The 17,572-nt window shown below is 45.9% G+C and overlaps 1 protein-coding gene across 12 annotated transcripts in view; it reads right to left on the bottom strand.

Moving 5' to 3' along the window:
- The window catches only part of CUL9 (cullin 9), a 31,199-nt gene extending 19,195 nt beyond the window's left edge, over window positions 1–12,004 (bottom strand). For 10 of the 12 annotated variants that reach the window (XR_011725119.1, XR_011725120.1, XM_071739999.1 and 7 more), the window contains exons 1-5: window positions 9,915–10,056; window positions 9,233–9,290; window positions 6,650–7,258; window positions 5,732–5,886; window positions 4,879–5,406 (exon numbers count right to left, since the gene is read on the bottom strand). Coding sequence is in view for 10 of the 12 variants with exons in the window: in XM_071739999.1 (XP_071596100.1) it covers window positions 4,879–5,406; window positions 5,732–5,886; window positions 6,650–7,244 (1,278 nt within the window). In the remaining 2 variants the exon portion in view is untranslated. Of the gene's footprint in view, window positions 1–4,878; window positions 5,407–5,731; window positions 5,887–6,649; window positions 7,259–9,232; window positions 9,291–9,914; window positions 10,057–11,985 lie in introns of those variants that run through there. The other 2 variants (XM_071740000.1, XM_071740007.1) reach the window with 2 other exon arrangements.
- Window positions 12,005–17,572: the final 5,568 nt, after the last annotated feature.

Below are 17,572 nucleotides of genomic sequence, written 5' to 3'. Positions count from 1 at the left end.
ACTGAGCTCTTGGAGCTACACCAATGCTACTAGAACTCCCTTGTGCTGGAGAGCTTAAGAGATAAGATACCGAGAGATTTAAAGAAAGCTCTATGGAAGGAAACAGAGTTAAACTCTACAGACATCACCAATTAGTCTTCAGTGAATCCCTGACCACAACCAGTTATGTACCAAACATCATCTCAAAGGAGTCATGGAAAAGTAGGACTGAAGGACTAGAAACAACAAGAAAACTTTTCCTTTGGAGAGGCACAAAAAGCAATAGAAAACAGCAACAAAGAGATGATGTGAGATTCCTGGTACCTCCCTGTGGAAAAATAAAACACCTCACTGAATGGTTTGACTTGCATACCTCTGGGGTATTGCTACAGACACTTACATGGGTAGGCACATGAAAAACAGGGTAAAAATTAACACTACGAATGACTGCATGTAAATTCCCAACTTCCTTGACAAAGAACAAGAACAGTGGCAGAAATGAGGTGCTTCCAAATATAACATCCAACAAAATTATTAATTGAATATTTATTATCATTCAGATCTGGTTTTGCCAGTACTGTAAGCATTATAGAAGACTGCTACGGAGAATGGATGGAGCAACTGCAAGTTTGTTCAACCTAATTAAATAAAAAAATAGAAGGATCCCAAGGGATCAACTGGACAAAAGGAATGAAAGTTAACAGAACAGTTCAGCTCAGCAGTTAATAAAAAAAAAAAAAACAACAAACAAATCTGCAATTTCTATCACAGGCAACAGGAGAAATATGTGAAAGGACTGGTGTTCCTTCTGTCCAGAAAAAGCATTTAATGTCCTGTTGCATTAAAAGCTAGTACAAGCTTATAAGAAATGGAAAACATAATTTTAGAAAACCATAGATCTTGGAAATCAAGGAGTGTAAGGACAAAGAGATAATCAGTAGGAATCATATTTCTTTTGCATTTTATCTTTACATACTTTCTTGTAAAAGACAACAGGTTCATCAACCACTTACACATAAGATGCAAAGCAGTTATTCAACTGAGGGGTTCTGCAGTAAAAAATCACCTATACATGGTCCAAAACTAGGAGATTTTTTTTCTCTTGAATATTGAGTAAGTTCAAAAGAAAGCAAAGAAAACTGATAACAGGTAAAGAGATACAAATCAAGAAGTTGCCACAACTAAAAAGCAAAATTCAGTTTGGAGGAGAGAGATGAAAGACTTGTGAAGTAATCTGACAGAAACACAGCTGGAAAGTGGGAAGGATTTAGGTTATTCAGTGGTGTTTCCATGTGACTGACAAACACTAAAGCTAATGCTTCTAATCTGAGAAAAAAAATATTAAATAGATCATCACTGTAGCTTCACTGCTTTGACTTCAGTAGTGTGCAAATGTTTAAAGCATATTTTAGTGGAAAGAACAACTAAAGGTCTTCAAGATAACAATAAATCTCAACAGATACATCTATTTCAAGTTTCACTTCTGACAGATTGATGTGTTATTTTTCTTTGCTGAAGTAACTGATTTTCTACATTAAAAAAATATTATTTCAATTGCAAACTTCAGCAAAGCATAGGGCATAAACAGTAAATTATTAAACCAAGAATAAAAGTGATTAAGTAGAGAAACAGTAGGCAAGAAATTTGCTCAACAGAACCCAAGAACGTAGGAGAATGAGGGGAAAAAATGAGACTAGAAGAAAGTGCAAATAAGATGTGCAAGCCATATTTGCTCAGAACATGCTGCCCTAACAGTTATGTTCAATCAATGCAAGCACATACTGGTTAATAACCACAACCAAACAAGCAGAGAAAGCTGCACATACACACTTCAGAGCATTTTAATCTTCTGGTTAAATAACATCTGATCAAGCCTTCTTACTCCAGCTACAGGAGGGTTTACACTCACAGGCTCGCAACCTCCTGGGAGACTTCAACCACCCTGAACATCCATTGGAAAAGCAGCATAGTGAGCTGCAGGCAATCCAGGAGACTCCTGAAGTGCACTGAGGATTAACTTCTTATGCCAGGTAGGAGACAGAAGAGATGCATTACTGGACCTGTTGGTCCCCAGCACAAGTGATCCAACCACAGACAGTAATGTTGGAGGCTACCTGGGCTGTAGTGATCATGCACTGGTGGAGCTCACAGTTCTGACAAATATAGGACAAGAAAAGAGTAAAGTCAGGACCCTGAATTTTAGGTAAACAAATTTCCAGCTCTTCAAGGAGTTAAGTCAATGGGACTCCCTGGAAAACTGTGCTCAAGCACAGGGAAGAACAGAGCTGGCAGATCTTTGAGAATGCTTTCAATAAAGCACAAGAGGTCTTGATCCCCAGGTGAAAGAAATCGGAAAAGAAAGGAAAAATACACTGAGTCATGACCTGCTGGTCAAATTAAAGGGCAATAAGGAAATGCACAAGCAGTGGAAGCACTGACAGATGTCCTGGGAAAAGTATAAGGGCTATGCCCAGAGGTGTAAGGATGTGGTCAGGAAGGCCATCAGCTGGAACTAAACTAGGCAAGAGACACTAAGATTAATAAGGAGGGCTTCTATAAATATGTCAGCAAGAAAAGGAAGGTTTAAGAAAGTGTATCCACTGATGAACAAGACTGGCCAACTGGTAATGACAAGAAGTCAGCTGCGATATTCAGCAACAGCTTTGCCTCAAGTCTTTGCTGGCAATCTCTATTCATACACCTCTCACATAAATGCACCTTTGGGCAGGGACTGGGGGAGTAAAGTCCTTCCAACCGTAAGAGAGGACCATGTTCAAGACCACCTGAAGAACCTGGACATACATAAGTCTAAGGGACACCATGAAATGCATCTCATGGCTGAGGTAGTTGCTAAGCCACTCTCTGTGACAGATGAAAAGTCATCACAAGAAGGTAAAGTCCCTGGTGACCAGAAAAAGAGAAACACTGCACCTCCAGGAATATTATATTTTACTATTTAAAAGGGGTAGAAAGGCACACCCTGGGAACTACCACCCTGTCAGCCTCACTTCTGCATCTGGAGAGATCATGGAAAAGATCCTCCTAGAAGCTATGTTAAGGTACATGGAAGACAGGGAGGTGAGACAGCTAGCATTGCTTGCCCCCAAGAGCAAGTCCTGCCTGACCAACCTAGCAGCCTTCTACAGTGGAGTGACTAAATCAATGAACAAGGGAAGAGCTGCTGATACAATCTATCTGGACTTCTGTAAAGCCTTTGATACAGTTTCCCACAACATCTTTCTCTCTAAATCAGATAGGGTTTTAATGAATGGAGTATTTGGTGGGTAAGGAATTGGCTGGATGGTCACATCCCAGAGTAGTAGTCAATGTCCAGATGGAGACCAGTGATGAGTGGTGTCCCTCAGGGGTCCATATTGTTTGTGTCCAGTACTCGTTATTACCTTCATCAGTTACACAGGAAGTGCAATTGAGTGCACTCTCAGCAAATTTGCAGACCAACACTAAACTAAGTGAGGTAGTTAACACACCAGAGGCCGTGACATGCCATCCAGAGGGACCTGGACAAGCTCAAGGGGGCTCATGTGAAACTCATGAGATTCAGTAAGGACAAGAGCAAGGTCCTGCACCTGGGTCACAGCAACCCTCAGTACCAATACAGGCCAGGGAATGATCAGATTTAGAGCAGCCCTGTGAATAGAACATGCCTCAGCAATGTCTACTCACAGCCCAGAAAGCCAGTTGTATCCTGGGCTGTATCAACAGTAGCCAGCAGGTCAAGGGAGATGATTCTGCCCCTCTACTTTGCTCTGGTGAGATCCCACCTGGAGTACTGCATCCAGTCCTCAGCATAAAGACATGGACTGGTTGGAGTGGATCCAGAAAAGGACCACAAAAATGATTAAAGGGATGGAATACCTCTCCTTTAAAGGAAGGCTGAGAGAGTTGGGGTTTGTTCAGCCTAGAGAAGAACAGGCTCTGGGGAGACCTGATTACAACCTTTCAAAATTTAAAGGGGACTTACAGAAATGACAGGGATAAACTTTTTAGCAGGGCTGTTGTGGACCAAGGGGTAATGATTTTAAACTGAAAGAGGGGAGCTTTAAATTGGACATAAGGAAGAAATTCTTTACAACGGGAGTAGTGAAACTCTGGAACAGGTTGCCCAGAGAAGTGGTAATTGCCCCATCCCTGGAAACACCCAAAGTCAGGCTGGATGGAGCTCTGAGCACCCTTATTTAGTTGAAGATATCCCTGCTTGTTGTAGGAAGGTTGGACGGGATGACCTTTAAAAGGTCCCTTCCAACCCAAACTATTCTAGGATTCCTCCCCCACCTCAAATATTGAGGCCTCTTCCCTGATCTGTAGCACAAACCTAGCAACTTGGCTGCAAAAATACAGCTCTAACAGTTCTTTTCAACACAAACTCCCATTTAAGGTCTCCTCAGCCAAAGAGTGTTTTTTTGAAGGGAAACAGAGCCCAGCATATAATCACAGATCAAAACAAACAACTATGTAGGCTGCGTCCAAATCGGTGAGAACAATGGTATGCCGTAAGTACTATTACTCACATACCAAGGCTTAAGACCTTCAAACATCTTTTACTGTGTCCTCACTTGTGTCATCTAGTCTGTTCACAAACCACCCGCCCAAGATTAAACCAGAGCTAGGGACTGTCCCCGGGAGGCAGGATATAGCCGCCTGTTTTAGAGGCTAAATGTTGACAGGACAGTCCGTACTAAACCAGATTGGCTTTCCTCACGACCCAAGCTTCCAGTTCTGCAAGGTGACTTCTTTGCTAGGATAGATGTAGTCCATGTCCTAATTATGATACAGCTGTTGTGCAACTACCTGCACACAAAGACATCATAAGAAAATCATCAGCCACCCCTGGCAGTCCCCTCTGCCATCCCAGCCAGATTATTCCCACCAGTCACCTACCTGCACTCCACGCACGCTATTACTGTTCTGAAGAACCTCGCCTTCCTCCCCAGCTCTAACATCACCACAGTCCTCTAGCAACCGCACTTTCATGCCGTGCACCAGGTTTGCCTTCAAGTAATCCACGTAGCCACTGCGGTCTGCAAAGTCTGACAGGGTCAGGAAGGCACGACCCTGCTTTCTGTGCAGACCACGATTCGAGATGAGCACAGGCATCTGGGCAGCGCTGAAGGGTGGGGTCCTGGGCTGGAAGATGGAGGTGCGAGGCTGCAGCTCCTGTTGGGGCAGCAGCTCTGGCTTGTGGCTGTGGTCCCAGCCCATCACATGCACCAGCTCCAAGATGAGGTTTGCCATGGCCATGCTGAACTCAAACTCCTGCTTCACACGGCTCCTCTCCTCAGAGAGCAGGCTGGGCACAGCGCAGTCCTCCTGCTCCCCTCCCTGCTCCGCACCACTGCTGAGCTTGTCTGTCAGAGAAGTCACACACAGGTAGCGCTTCACCAGGACAAACAGCAGCTTCCCTGGGACCTGCAACAAGCATGGTTGTCAGACACTCACTTGCACAGCACCTCCAGCCCCCATCTCTCTCCCAGCCACCACTTTTATCAGCTCCAGACCAGCAGCAGGCAGCAGCAGAGACCTCTCAGCCCACCCTTGTTGCCCTATTCAAAGCTCTCCACGTGCCTCTCCACCAGCCTCCATCCTCAAGCCAGGCCCAGATCCTCTGCCAGCTCTTGCAACACCCAGTCCTCCTCAGCTGCCCATTGCCTTCTGCCCCAACCAAGGATACCAACTCTGCCCTCCAACCTCTTCTGACCCCTAAAGCCCATGGGCTGGCAGGGCCTGTTGCTACCTGGGGAAGGTGAATCCCCTCAAAGGACACGCAGTGCTCTTCAGAAGACATCATCTCAGCAAACAGCTCCAGCAAGGTGTAGTGACTGTCAAAGTCCATGTGTTGCTCAATGCCATCCTGCTGGCTCAGGGACTGTAGGACATAGGCTCGGCTCCCTGAAACAAAAACAGAAGCCCTTCAGGCCCCACAAAGATAGCCATCACCGCCACCCTCCCACCCCTGCAACAAAGAAACAGGTTTGCTGCTCAGAATAATCCAGAACCATGTTCAGTCCTTTCATCTGGATTGGCAACATTTTGCTCAACTGAGCAACACTGCTTTTTTTCCACCGCTAAAGCTGAAAATTTCCCTCAAAGCAGCAGCCCCAACAACTGAACAGGGTTCCAAGAATGAAAAAAGTCTTTTTAATCTGTATCAGGCCGCCATCTGCCACACTGTAGTTACACACAGGAGAAAGCCAGATGTCTTGTGGGGTAGACCATGAGTAGCAATCTTCCAGGGGCACCCAAGCATCATCATACCCTTTGAAGGCACAGCAGCTTCTCTCAAATGAGAGGACTGAATGGGGATAAAGCCTCCACCCACCAGGGCCTGAGGAAATGCTCCTGACCAAGAACAGGCAAGAGCTGTCACATGCAGAGACACCCCAACAGTCTGCCAAATCCCTCGGCAGAAGTCCTCATAACAGTTATTCAGCAACCCAGCTTGGAAACCTGTCTGGGGAAAGACAGGTTCCTCAAGTCACTCACACAACTACAACCACAGAGCTGCCTGGAAGCTCAAGTCAGATTCTTCCCCTTTCACCAGCACACCCTGATACACACCGCTTCACAGGCATCCTGCACCTACAGGACTGTCCCCCCTCAGCAGCCCAGCAGCACCACTTCGGTGGCACTGAGGAGCAGCAGCAGCCCCCACCTGCATCATGAGAAGCCAGGGCCCTCAGCATCTTGCCAGCGCTGTGGCGGATTTGCTTCTCCTTGTGGCACAGCATCTTCATCAGCAGAACGAGGGCTCCCGTCTCCCTGAAGGCACCCGCCAGAGAGCCAATGCCGGCGTACGCGCTCAGCACGTGGATGGTGTTGAGGATGGAGGACTCGGGGGCCCCGGTCTCAGCCATCTGACGCCCAGCTCGCTGCACCAGGCTCCTGACATCAGCCTTCATCTCCAGCAGCGAGGCTTCATCCAGCGGGACATCTGCAGCGAACGGGCCCGCTGCCTTCTCCTCTTTCCCCCACTGCCCTTCCAGCTTCCTCTTGCCCAGCAGCGCCGGGCAGCTGGCACAGACCTCTTCTGCAGACATCCACATCAGGATGTTCTTCGGCTTGGTCCCTGCAGAGGAGACACTGCTGCCTCCCACTGCTCTCTCTTCCAAGCTGACGATACGCCACTGGATCAGGTACTCAGGCTGCCCGTCCTGGCCTCGCCGCTGCCGGAGCAGCTCCTCCGGGTAGGCCTGCAGCTGGGGTCCCAGAGGGACGAGCAGGTTGCCATTGCGCCTCTCGTTCACCATGATGGGAAACGTGCCTGCAGAGACAGAGGGGAAGCAGAGGCAAGCTTTTACTTCTGAGGTGCATGCCAGGGAAAGACTGAGCAAGCACCTAAGTTGCTTGACAGCAGAAGCAGCTGAGGCACAGATCTTTTAATCCAGGATAAAGCTCTGAAGAAAACGCAATTTTGCAGAAGTTCACATCGTCCCTCCAAGAAAATGAGGCAGTGTTTCATATATAAAACCTGTTCCCAATATTACTGGCACACACAAAAAGAAGTTCTCTTCAAAAAAGACAAGGCTAAATAAATGGGCCCAATTCAAATCCTCTCATAAGACAGAAAATGACCACAGGAGACCTGTGTCCTGTTCTCATCTCTAATACTGTCCATAACAGGACTGTACACAAGTTGCTGGTTTTGCACTTCCGTCTTTCCTCCTGTTATTTAGCACTTAGATCTGTTTAGACTGCAACTTTAGAGCTCAAGGCTTCAGGCAGACACACTCTCCCACTGTGGAGCTGGATCTAACGTGGGAAGAAAACAACCGGCAATTTCTCAGATCAAGTTCACACACATCTGTGCTGGTTTGGGCTGGGAAAGAGTTGCTTTTCTTCATAGTAGCTCGTATGGGCTCTATGTTTTGCATTTGTACTGAATGTACTGAAAACAGTGCTGGTTAACACCGGCATGTTTTTGTTACTGCTGAGCAGTGCTTACAGAGACTCAAGGACTTTTCTCCCTCTCACAGTACCCCACCAGCGAGAAGGGGGGGGATGCACAAGAAGTTGGGAAGGGACACAGCCAGGACAGCTGACCCTGACTGACCAAAGGGATATTCCATAGCATCTGATGTCATGCTCAGCATATAAAGCTGGGGGAAGAAGAAAGGGGAAGATGTTCAGACTGATGATCTTTGTCTTCCCAAGTAACTACTGCATGTGAAGGAGCTCGGCTTTCCTGGAGATGGCTGAACACCTGCCTGCTGATGGGAGGTAGTGAATGAATTCCATATTTTGCTTTGCCTGCAGGCATAGCTTTTGATTCACTGTTTTTACCTCAACCCATGAGTTTACCTCAACCCACTTTTAGCCTTCTAGTTCTCTCCCCCATCCCACTGCAGAAGTGTGAGTGAGCAGCTGGGTGGTGCTTAGTTGTAGGCAGCAGGTGCCAAGACTTGCCGGTGCTCGCCCCGCTTGTGCCCAGTTGGGGCTGGCCCAGGTGCGCATGCCCGGGTTAGGCAGGGTGTGGTCCCAGAAGAGGTTCCAGAGCCAGGCGGACCGAAGTTAGCTCTCTGATACTAATCCGAACCAACACTAGCTCGATTGACTCTGCTCGCGAACCGAACTCGCGCCCACGGCGAGATTTGTCTCACGCAACACTTAGTTAAACCACGACAACATCAAACCAGCTCACTATCATAAAAAAGCCAGTCAGTATTTCCTCGTTGTCCTCTTCTCAGATATTCTTTGACTTTACAATATTTAGTCAATGGATAACCTGAACAAAATTAAAAGATTGCTACTCTCTGCTGCCTGATTGTGCTGCCTCTCTTGGAACTTCAACAAAGAAGCCATGACACTTTGATTTCATCAATACAAAGGAAACTGTCTAAAACTCTATGAAAAACTGTGGTCTAAGATGGAGAGCCAGCAATCAGCTGGCCAACTGTAGACAAAACTACACACAACAGACTGACTTCATTATTACAAGAGATGCCAGATCAGATCAGAGACTGGTAAGAAGGTTCTCAGAGGTGGTCAGGCAGGTGGTTGTAGAAGCATATGACCAGGCCCTCTTGATGTCACACAAACAAGCAAGAGAAGACCTGAAGCAACATGCTGTTCAACTGAAGGTAACACAAGTAAGTTTTTAAAAAGGCACTAACAGGCATAGGAAATGATCAATCCATGAACAACCAAAGATACTGACTTCCAAAGATCATGATAGACATATTAAAAATTGTTCCCATGTACAGAGAAAAGCCTGAACACCCAAGAAATTGAAACCTACCTTCAATGGTGTCTTCCTCAGAGTTTGCAGTAAGCCTGCTGGAAATCTTGCAATCGCTCTGTAATAAAAGGATCAAGTTATTCTTCTGTGCTTTCCAACAGTGTTATTTGCTGCACCATAAGCCAAAAAAACCCAACCCTGCCTCAAGAGGGCCACGTAAAGTAAAAATAATAGCAATACACAAGTCTCTGTGAGGCATTGTTTTCTCTGACTTCACCTCGCCCTCTCATCATGTCATTTAGCGTGAAAAAGCTCTCTGTAGACCAGAGCTATCAGAAGGTGCCCAAAAGGATTTGTAGCAAGGTGGGGGAGAATTTGAAGGAAGCAGCTGCCACACGTTTGATGTCCGAGGCACGCCGGAACCTAAGACAACCCACAGCCGAAGTGTTCGACTGCTTAAATACACGCACTACAGTAAGTTTCAGAGTTTTGGCAAACGAACATGCGAGCTAGAATGCTGCCAACCCCATAAGACATCACGGCACCCGGCTCAGCAGCAGAGCCCGGCAATGCCCGCGCACAGGCCGGCAGAGGACCACGGCACCCCGGGCCGGCAGCCAGAACCGGGCACGGCAACCGAGAACGCTTTGCCTCGGCAATGGCCGCCGGGGAGCAAGCGGGTTTCCTTCCGGGCCGTTTCGGACGCCTCAGAGAGACCCCTCCCGGTCTTCTCTTCACTCACCGTTACCGCGTCGCCTCCGACTCAGAAGCCGAACTCAGGCCTGCGCAGGGCTGCCGCAGCGGGACAGGGGGAGGCGGGGAAAAGGAGACGGCGCGGCCGCATCGAGTGGTCCCATCCCCATCAGCCGCCGCTTCAGTTCTCCTTCCGCACTGTTCACAGCCCGGGCCGAGACCGGCGGCTTCCTGACGCCAAGCGGCTACAGCCCGACCGCTCCCTCCACCGCTGCCAGGGGAGGGGGCGGGAAGGATCACCGCAGCCCCCACCTACCGGTACCGGCACCGCCGCCGTCCCCCGCTTCCGGGTCCCCGGCACGCCCCCCACGAGTGGCAGCGAGGGCTACGAGAGGGCGGGCGAAGTCGCTGCTGGCCCGCGTCTGCGCTCTGCTGGCCCTGCCCGATCGCGGATTGGGCGCCCTCCGCAGTTCTCTGAGTCTCATCCTAGGTTCCGTGGGCCCGGAGGTTGTCGTGATGCCCGAGGGGATCGCAGCCTGACCCCGGGAGCTGGCCCGCCTGCCTGGCCGGCTTACGAGGGACGCAGGCCTGGGCCGGCTCCGGAGAGCGGGGGAGTGGTGTGTGGTATACTCCAACCATCTACCCTCGGCTGCACACCAGAAATGAGCAAGAAGGACGGGAAAGTGTGAAAACAAACAAACAAACAAAACAACAGAGTATCTTCTGCTTCTCCTAGCTGATGTTTCAAGTTAGATCCCGAAACGCAAAGAGACGGCTGTTGAGGGGGGGGCATTGCCTACTACAGCCTTGCGCAAAGCCGGGTGCTCAACGGGCTCTCGCAGGTTACCCACCCCTTCCTCTTAATACAGGGCTTCTTCTGCAGATCAAAATACACAGATATTGTCGTCTACACACTTGTCTTTTGTGAGAAGGGGGTCCTTCCCAGTACCCTTAACTGCTCGTTGCTCTCTGCTACCTGTGGCACCCACCTCCTGGGGCTTCAGGAGTATTCCCTATAGTAGTTGAACTATTTGTTGTCATGCAACTCACTAGTTATGCTACTGCTGAGATCCATCACCCATGGTTAGAGATGTTTCATATCAAAATAAGCTCAGCAAGCACCCCTTTCCCTTGGTCATGCTGGTCTGACTTTTTCAGCATAACTTCTCCCCCCTTGAGAGGGCCTTTGAGACTCTTGTCTAAGGGTATCCCTTAGATAAGGCTCATTCTTGAATCAAGTGCATCAAGTTACTGTGGAATGCTGAGCAACACTTACAGGTGCATTGCAGAAGTACGTATAAATACACAAATGCTAGCAAGATTATTATGAAAAATTTCTTGAGCCATAGATGTAAATCAGGGAATCAGGAAGTTAAGCATCTCCAAGCCTTTTTGAATCCCAGACACACATCATCCTTTTGAATTCCATGTAAGCTCTTAGTTTGTTGCCAAATTTCAGTTAAATCAGTAGCAATTCTCTCACTGTAATCTACATGTACACAACAGCTGCTATTAATCACTGTACCTTGAGAATCTAATGGCTTATCTGAAGCCATCCTATTTTGGGCAGCTATTTTTGCAACCTCTGATACCCTTCCTTGGCAAAGCAAGGATAGCATCAGAAGTTCTGTTTCCAATTTGTTCTGTAGGCAGGAATGGGCAGGAATGCTCATTATGGCCTTTTCACATTCACTTACTTGAAGCCAAGGAATAAACCATCTGGAAAAGAAGTGAAATTTCATGGGTCTTTATATTAAAGGGCTATCTTAACTTTAGTCTCTGATCCTCATCACCTAATTTTTTTTTTTTTTTTTTTTTTTTTTTTTTTTACTGTAGTACTGGTAATCACTGCCCCCAAAGTACACATTCTTGACCAGTCTTGAGGTAGGACCACTCATGCTTTTTTACCACATAACCAATACCATCCAGTATCTCTTGGAATGTTCCCGTTGCCTGTTATTTCTTTCTTTGTAATTGCAGATTGACAGATCCCATATATCTCAAGTCTGAAGGTAAATTATTCCAAGATGTATTAAAAAGAATTGGCATCCCTACTAAGGGTTATCCCTTATTACTTTGTTCTGGAAAATGGATACACACACAGAAATTTGTTAGATTACCCATTTTCAAAGGTTTCCCAGTATTTCCAAATTAAGATTATGATTCTAAGAGTCAGAGCATCCTTCCTGATTCCCCTCAGTCTTCTAGTGTGGGAAGACAAGAAGAAACAGCCACCATATTTCTCTCATTGTTGGACTCTAGAACAGTAGTGTACCTGTATAGAACCATAAAAAAAATCAGTGTTATTCCTAAAAGCAATACAATAAAAATTCTCCTCTCTATACACTTTAAATATGAAGCTGAAGTAATATCAGTCCAAATACAATTCATCTAGCATCCTTTTAAATTTTTGATCTGCAAAGGGTTATCTGTTTGAAGTATCACTGTCCACTTGCCTCTGAGTGTTGCTTCCTTGATACAGGTGTAATGAAAACAAGTCTCAATTCCTTCAAATTTTGCAGCCATATATGTTGTTACCAGAACCTGGAACCATCCTTTCCATTTTTCCTTCAGAGTTTACTGGTGAGTCCAGTCTTAGGGGTGCTCTCATCTGCAAATACCTATAAAGAGAATGCAACACTCTCCCTAAAGATATTAAATATTCTTTATCTTTCTGATTTCCATTAAAGATACTGCTTTTGGTTCATTGCTCTTTACCATATAAGGCATAGTCTCATACATAGTCTCAAAAGAACTTACTTTTTCTTTTGGCTTTGGGGTCATTCTTGCCCTCAACAAGGCCAAAGGTAAAGCATCTAACCTCTTCATCTTAGCTTCCTGACAAATTTTACAAATGTGTCTCTTTAAGGTTTGTTTCATACGTTCCACCATCCCACTGGACTGTGGTCCACAAGGGGTATGCAAATCTCACTTTATGCCTAAAATCTTTACTAAGTCTTTTATAACTTTTGCTATAATATTGCTTCTTTCAGAAGAACTTCACTTACTACTTTTGCTGTTTTGGTGCCTTTGGTGCTGTTTTGCTGGCCTCAGGCCAACCTGAGCAGGGATCTACTAATACTGACAAATACTGACACCCATTTTGCTGTGGTAGCTCAGAAAAGTCAATTTGCTAATTGGTCTCCAGGTGTATTTCCTCTTCTTTGATACTCCTCAGTCTTTGATACTGACAAATACTGACACCCATTTTGCTGTGGTAGCTCAGAAAAGTCAATTTGCTAATTAGTCTCCAGGTGTATTTCCTCTTAACTCTACTGATGGTGGCCTTGGCTGGATTTTAGGATTGTTTTTTAAACACAGTTCACATTTTTTGGTAATGCTTTAGGCATTAATGGTTTTGGTAATGCTTTAATGCTTTAGGCTTGGTATACCAAGCATTCCTATTCTAATCATTTATCTGACATTACCCACCACCCATTTTCCATCTTGGTCCCCTTAGGGGGGGATGATGAAGGTCCTCTTTCCTTCCAAATGGCTCCATGTGCATGTACCACTCCAAAAGCATATTTAGAGTCAGTCCAAATATTCACAGACTCCCTTCATCCAGCTCCCATGCCCCTATTAAGGCAATCAGTTCTGCTTTTTGCACTGACATGTTTGTCAGAAGAGGCTTAGCTTCCACCTCCAAGTCTGCAGTCACCATAGCATAGCCTGCTTTTCAGCATCCTTCTGACAGAAAGCTGTTGCATCCACAGTCAGTTCCATATCAACCTTTTCCAAGGGTGTATCCTGCAGGTCTGGCTGAAAGGAATATAGCAGTTGCATAGGTATTGCCCTGCCTGGTATTTCAGTATAGGATACAAGGGGTTAAAGGCATTTATCACATCCTCTAGGATGGAGTTCAGGTTCTCCTTTTGTTCCTAATTCTGTAAAGCAAACACATGCACCTCCAAGACTTTTTCTTCAGGAGTATGAACGCATATCTTGCCTTTCTGGAAGGTCACCTGAGCCCTTAATCTAGTCAATAGGGTCTTTGCTAAAAGGGCAACAGGTATTCAGTGTGTATAAGAGTCATGAGTGAAGGTCTGGTTTTCCTCCTCACACCAGAGGGGTTGGAAAAAGGGCTTCACTTTTCACCACCAACTGGCATAGAAAATTTATTTAGAGGCCCCTTGCAAGAGTTTAGGATAGAATAAGTAGCTCCTGGATCCACCAAAAATTAGCCTTCTCCTTCCCCAGCTTTACTATATTCAGAGGCTCTGCTGGGGAATTTAATTTTCCCACAGTTCCTCATCAGTCTGAGGCCCTATCCATCTATTGCCAGTATTTCAGAGATACGATCTAATTTAGACCTAGAGGGGCCCTTTCTGCCAGGGATAGGGGAAAATCCCTTCTCCAGTGCCCTTCTTGTTCACAATATGCAAAATAATTTAGCCCTAACAGGGCTGTTTCTAATTCCTTTCCTGCTTTTGTGTTATACTGATCTGTAATGTGCATACCGTAAAATTGAAATTTTTGTCCTTTGCCAGGTCCTTTCCTTCTTCTTTTTCCTTCTTCGACAGTTTGCAGTTAGCTACAATCCCGTAGGTGAAGGTTTCTATTGGTCTGTTAACATTTGTTTTATATTACTGAAAAAAATTAAAATCAAAGGCTGAGAGTGTGCTTTCTTATTTGATCCTGAAGCAGCTTCATGTATGTGCCCAAACTAATTTCTGCTCTACTTCTGCATTCTGCTAATGCAACTGATTAGGCAATTACCATGTTTTACAATAGCAATCAGCCATTAATACAAACAAGATAATTGCAATTAACTATAGACTAGACAAATCAGTGCAGTGCTGCATCAGTCAGAGGGGACCACTCTCTAAAGCTGTGGAGTGAGTGGTGGACTAAATGTGTTTCCAAGCCACCCTCTTGGTTTCTCCATTACTACATATAACCTCTGTTGCTGTTAATGCTCTCTTTCCAAAATCCCATAGATGCTCCTGAAAGCTGTGTTTTCTATAAACATGTCATTTTCCTTCCCCATAAACCCCCAAGGCATTGCTAAAATTTACAGGATAGATCTGGTATTTAGAAATATCATTCTTTGCTTTTACATGTCCCTTCATCTCCTGTAGAGATAAACACAGTGTGTTTGCCTTAACAAAGGGGAAAATAACTTCCTAAGTGCCATACAACTACATAAAAGCTGATACCAGAAGCACAGCCATTGCAATTTTTCTTACTTCTTGCCAGCTGGTACTTTGTGCATATACTGCGCCTGCAGCAAGGTCACAGACAGGAGGTGGTGATAACTCTCTGCAGTGGGAAATGCAGCTGGGCTGGTAACACCTGCTGGCAACATCCCATAGCCAGAATTGTCACCACCAACAAGTGGCAGTGGTTGGATAGGACTTGGGCACCTTGTTTGTGATGTTAAATGGTTTTCTGTGGTATTCATATGCTCTGTTAACATCTTGGCTCTGATGGCCTCAATACCATGCTTAGTCACTCATTTATCCTAAAAATAATTATTATGCCTGTGGTGTCTTGCTCCATGTTAGGAGTTTTGTCTGTCACACAGACTTTGTGAACAAGCAACATGGGGTCACTGGTGCTGATATGGGTTTTGTGGTGCTGAGCAACAAGACATATTTGTGAAGGCATGTTGAACATTGGGCTGGTTGTGGGGTGGCCCATAAAAGCAAAGCACCTTCTCTCCCAATGGGAAAAGAGCCACTTCATCTGCATTTTACTCCAAAGAACTTTCTGGACTATTTTCTCCACTCCTGCTACACTAAGATCTATTTTCTCCAAACTGCACTGTGAAGGCTAGTGCAGTCCCCCCGCTGCCACAGACTTCTATCAGTACTAAGCTTTCCTTAAGTCCAGTTATGTTGGTGTCTTCTCCAGGACCTGATGCTACATAGTGGCTCATAGTTGCATTTTTTTTTTTTTTTAGCTGGCACACCTTGACTGAGAAGCACTGCTGATTGTGATGAGCCCTTCTCCATTTGGTTTCTTTCCCACCTTTAGGCATTTTACTGAGTCCCCATGTGTCCGTGACCTGGTTTCTAGGGACCTACCAGCACCCACCTTTGCCCTGACTTTTAGTAATGCCTCTCCAGTTTAGACTTTGAATATTGCTGTACATTCTCATAGCAGGAAATTTAAGTCTTAGGAGCTGGGCTTCACAGAGGCAACAGTTAGGCTCCACTCTTAAAGACAGCAGGTGTCCAAAAGTAAGGGATTTGGAAGAGGGGAGGCAAAACAACTTCATTTTCATTTGAGACTTGAATCAGATGCATATCAGAAGCTGTTTTGCCTGCAGCCTTTAAACTGGTTTATTTCATAGCCCAGTTTCTTCTTTTTCCTCATCCAGAAGCCTGGAGATGGTACTGCACACACCAACCACCATATCTGGGTGCTGAGATGCCAGCTGCTTGACATCTCCCACGATGACAGGGTCTTGGCCAGCCTTGTTTGTCTGTTGAGTCCCATAACAGGTGAACACTACCTTAGCAACAACTTCTTCATACACAACTTTGATCTATCCTGGAAAATACCTCTGTTGCTACTAAAAGGTATCTGTCCTTCAGTTTTTGGTAGTTTTCCCATATATAAATATATAATCCACCTGAGGCCAGGCCTAGGGATCATCTTTTCTTTGATGCTACAATGGCAAAAATTCCTCTTTCTAGGCCTTAGTTATTGCCTTACTACTCCATAAGCAACATGGACTGTTTGTCCTCCCTAATTGTTGTTTGAGGTCCTCCTGCTTTCCTTGTAAAGACCCGTATATTTGACCAATTCCTGTCTTTTTCAAAAGTCTGTTTCTTCTTAGTTCTGGCTCTTTTATCTGTTGACTTGACACCAAGCCCTGCTCACCATCCCTGTTCCCAAGTTTTCAGGGACAGTCCCCACAGTCTGGCTGTCCACCACAGGCCTCCTATGGCCACCCACTGGCTCTGGGACTCCCAGAAGTCCAGCTGGTCAGGTTTCACCTGTGCAGGGGGCAGTGGGGATGGAGACTTTTGCAAAGAGCTCCTCTTTGCCACATCATGCCCAGCCAGCCCCCCACCCTTTGCAGAGCCCAAACAAGGTGCAGGAGGTCTCAGTCTCTGATAGCCACGCACAGGTGTGGATTATCCCCTCCCAGAAAGCACAGCCAAGATCCCAAATCTGTGCACAAAATGATAACATTTATTGAAAGAGTAATTTTTTTTTTTTTTAATACAAAAGAAAGCTCTGTACATAGTACTGTGATTACTTCCACATCCTTCCAGAAACACAACCCTGGAAACTGAAGGGGAGGGGAAAAAAAATAAAAATTAAAAAAAAAAAAAATCCCACACACACTTATGCGTACACACGAGCACACACGCACACACACACACACAACCCTCAAACCAGTAAAATTAACTAAAAATGTCACCACACTATAAATGCCATTTCATCCCTGATACACAAGTGTTCTTACAAGTCTGCACTTAAATAAAATACACCATTAGCGTTTAACCAGCAGTTGCCTTTGGGGAGCCAGGGAGGGGACGTGGTCAGACACCCTGTAGCAGCAGGGACACTCCTGCTGTCCTGGCCCAACAGCTCTGCTCCAGTGCCAGCAGAAAGCAAAGCAGAGCAAAGCCAGGAACACAGCGAAGTGCTGGGGCAAAGGACAACGTAAACCCCAACACCTTGCTTCTTCCTGGACAAACTCCTAGATACCCAGCCTTGTTTTGGAAGCATCAATGAGCAGCATTCCTT

Source organism: Heliangelus exortis, chromosome 3 (genome assembly GCF_036169615.1).
Source record: "Heliangelus exortis chromosome 3, bHelExo1.hap1, whole genome shotgun sequence".
Classification (NCBI taxonomy): Eukaryota; Metazoa; Chordata; class Aves; order Apodiformes; family Trochilidae; genus Heliangelus; species Heliangelus exortis.
This window is presented reverse-complemented; position numbering and strand designations above follow the sequence as displayed.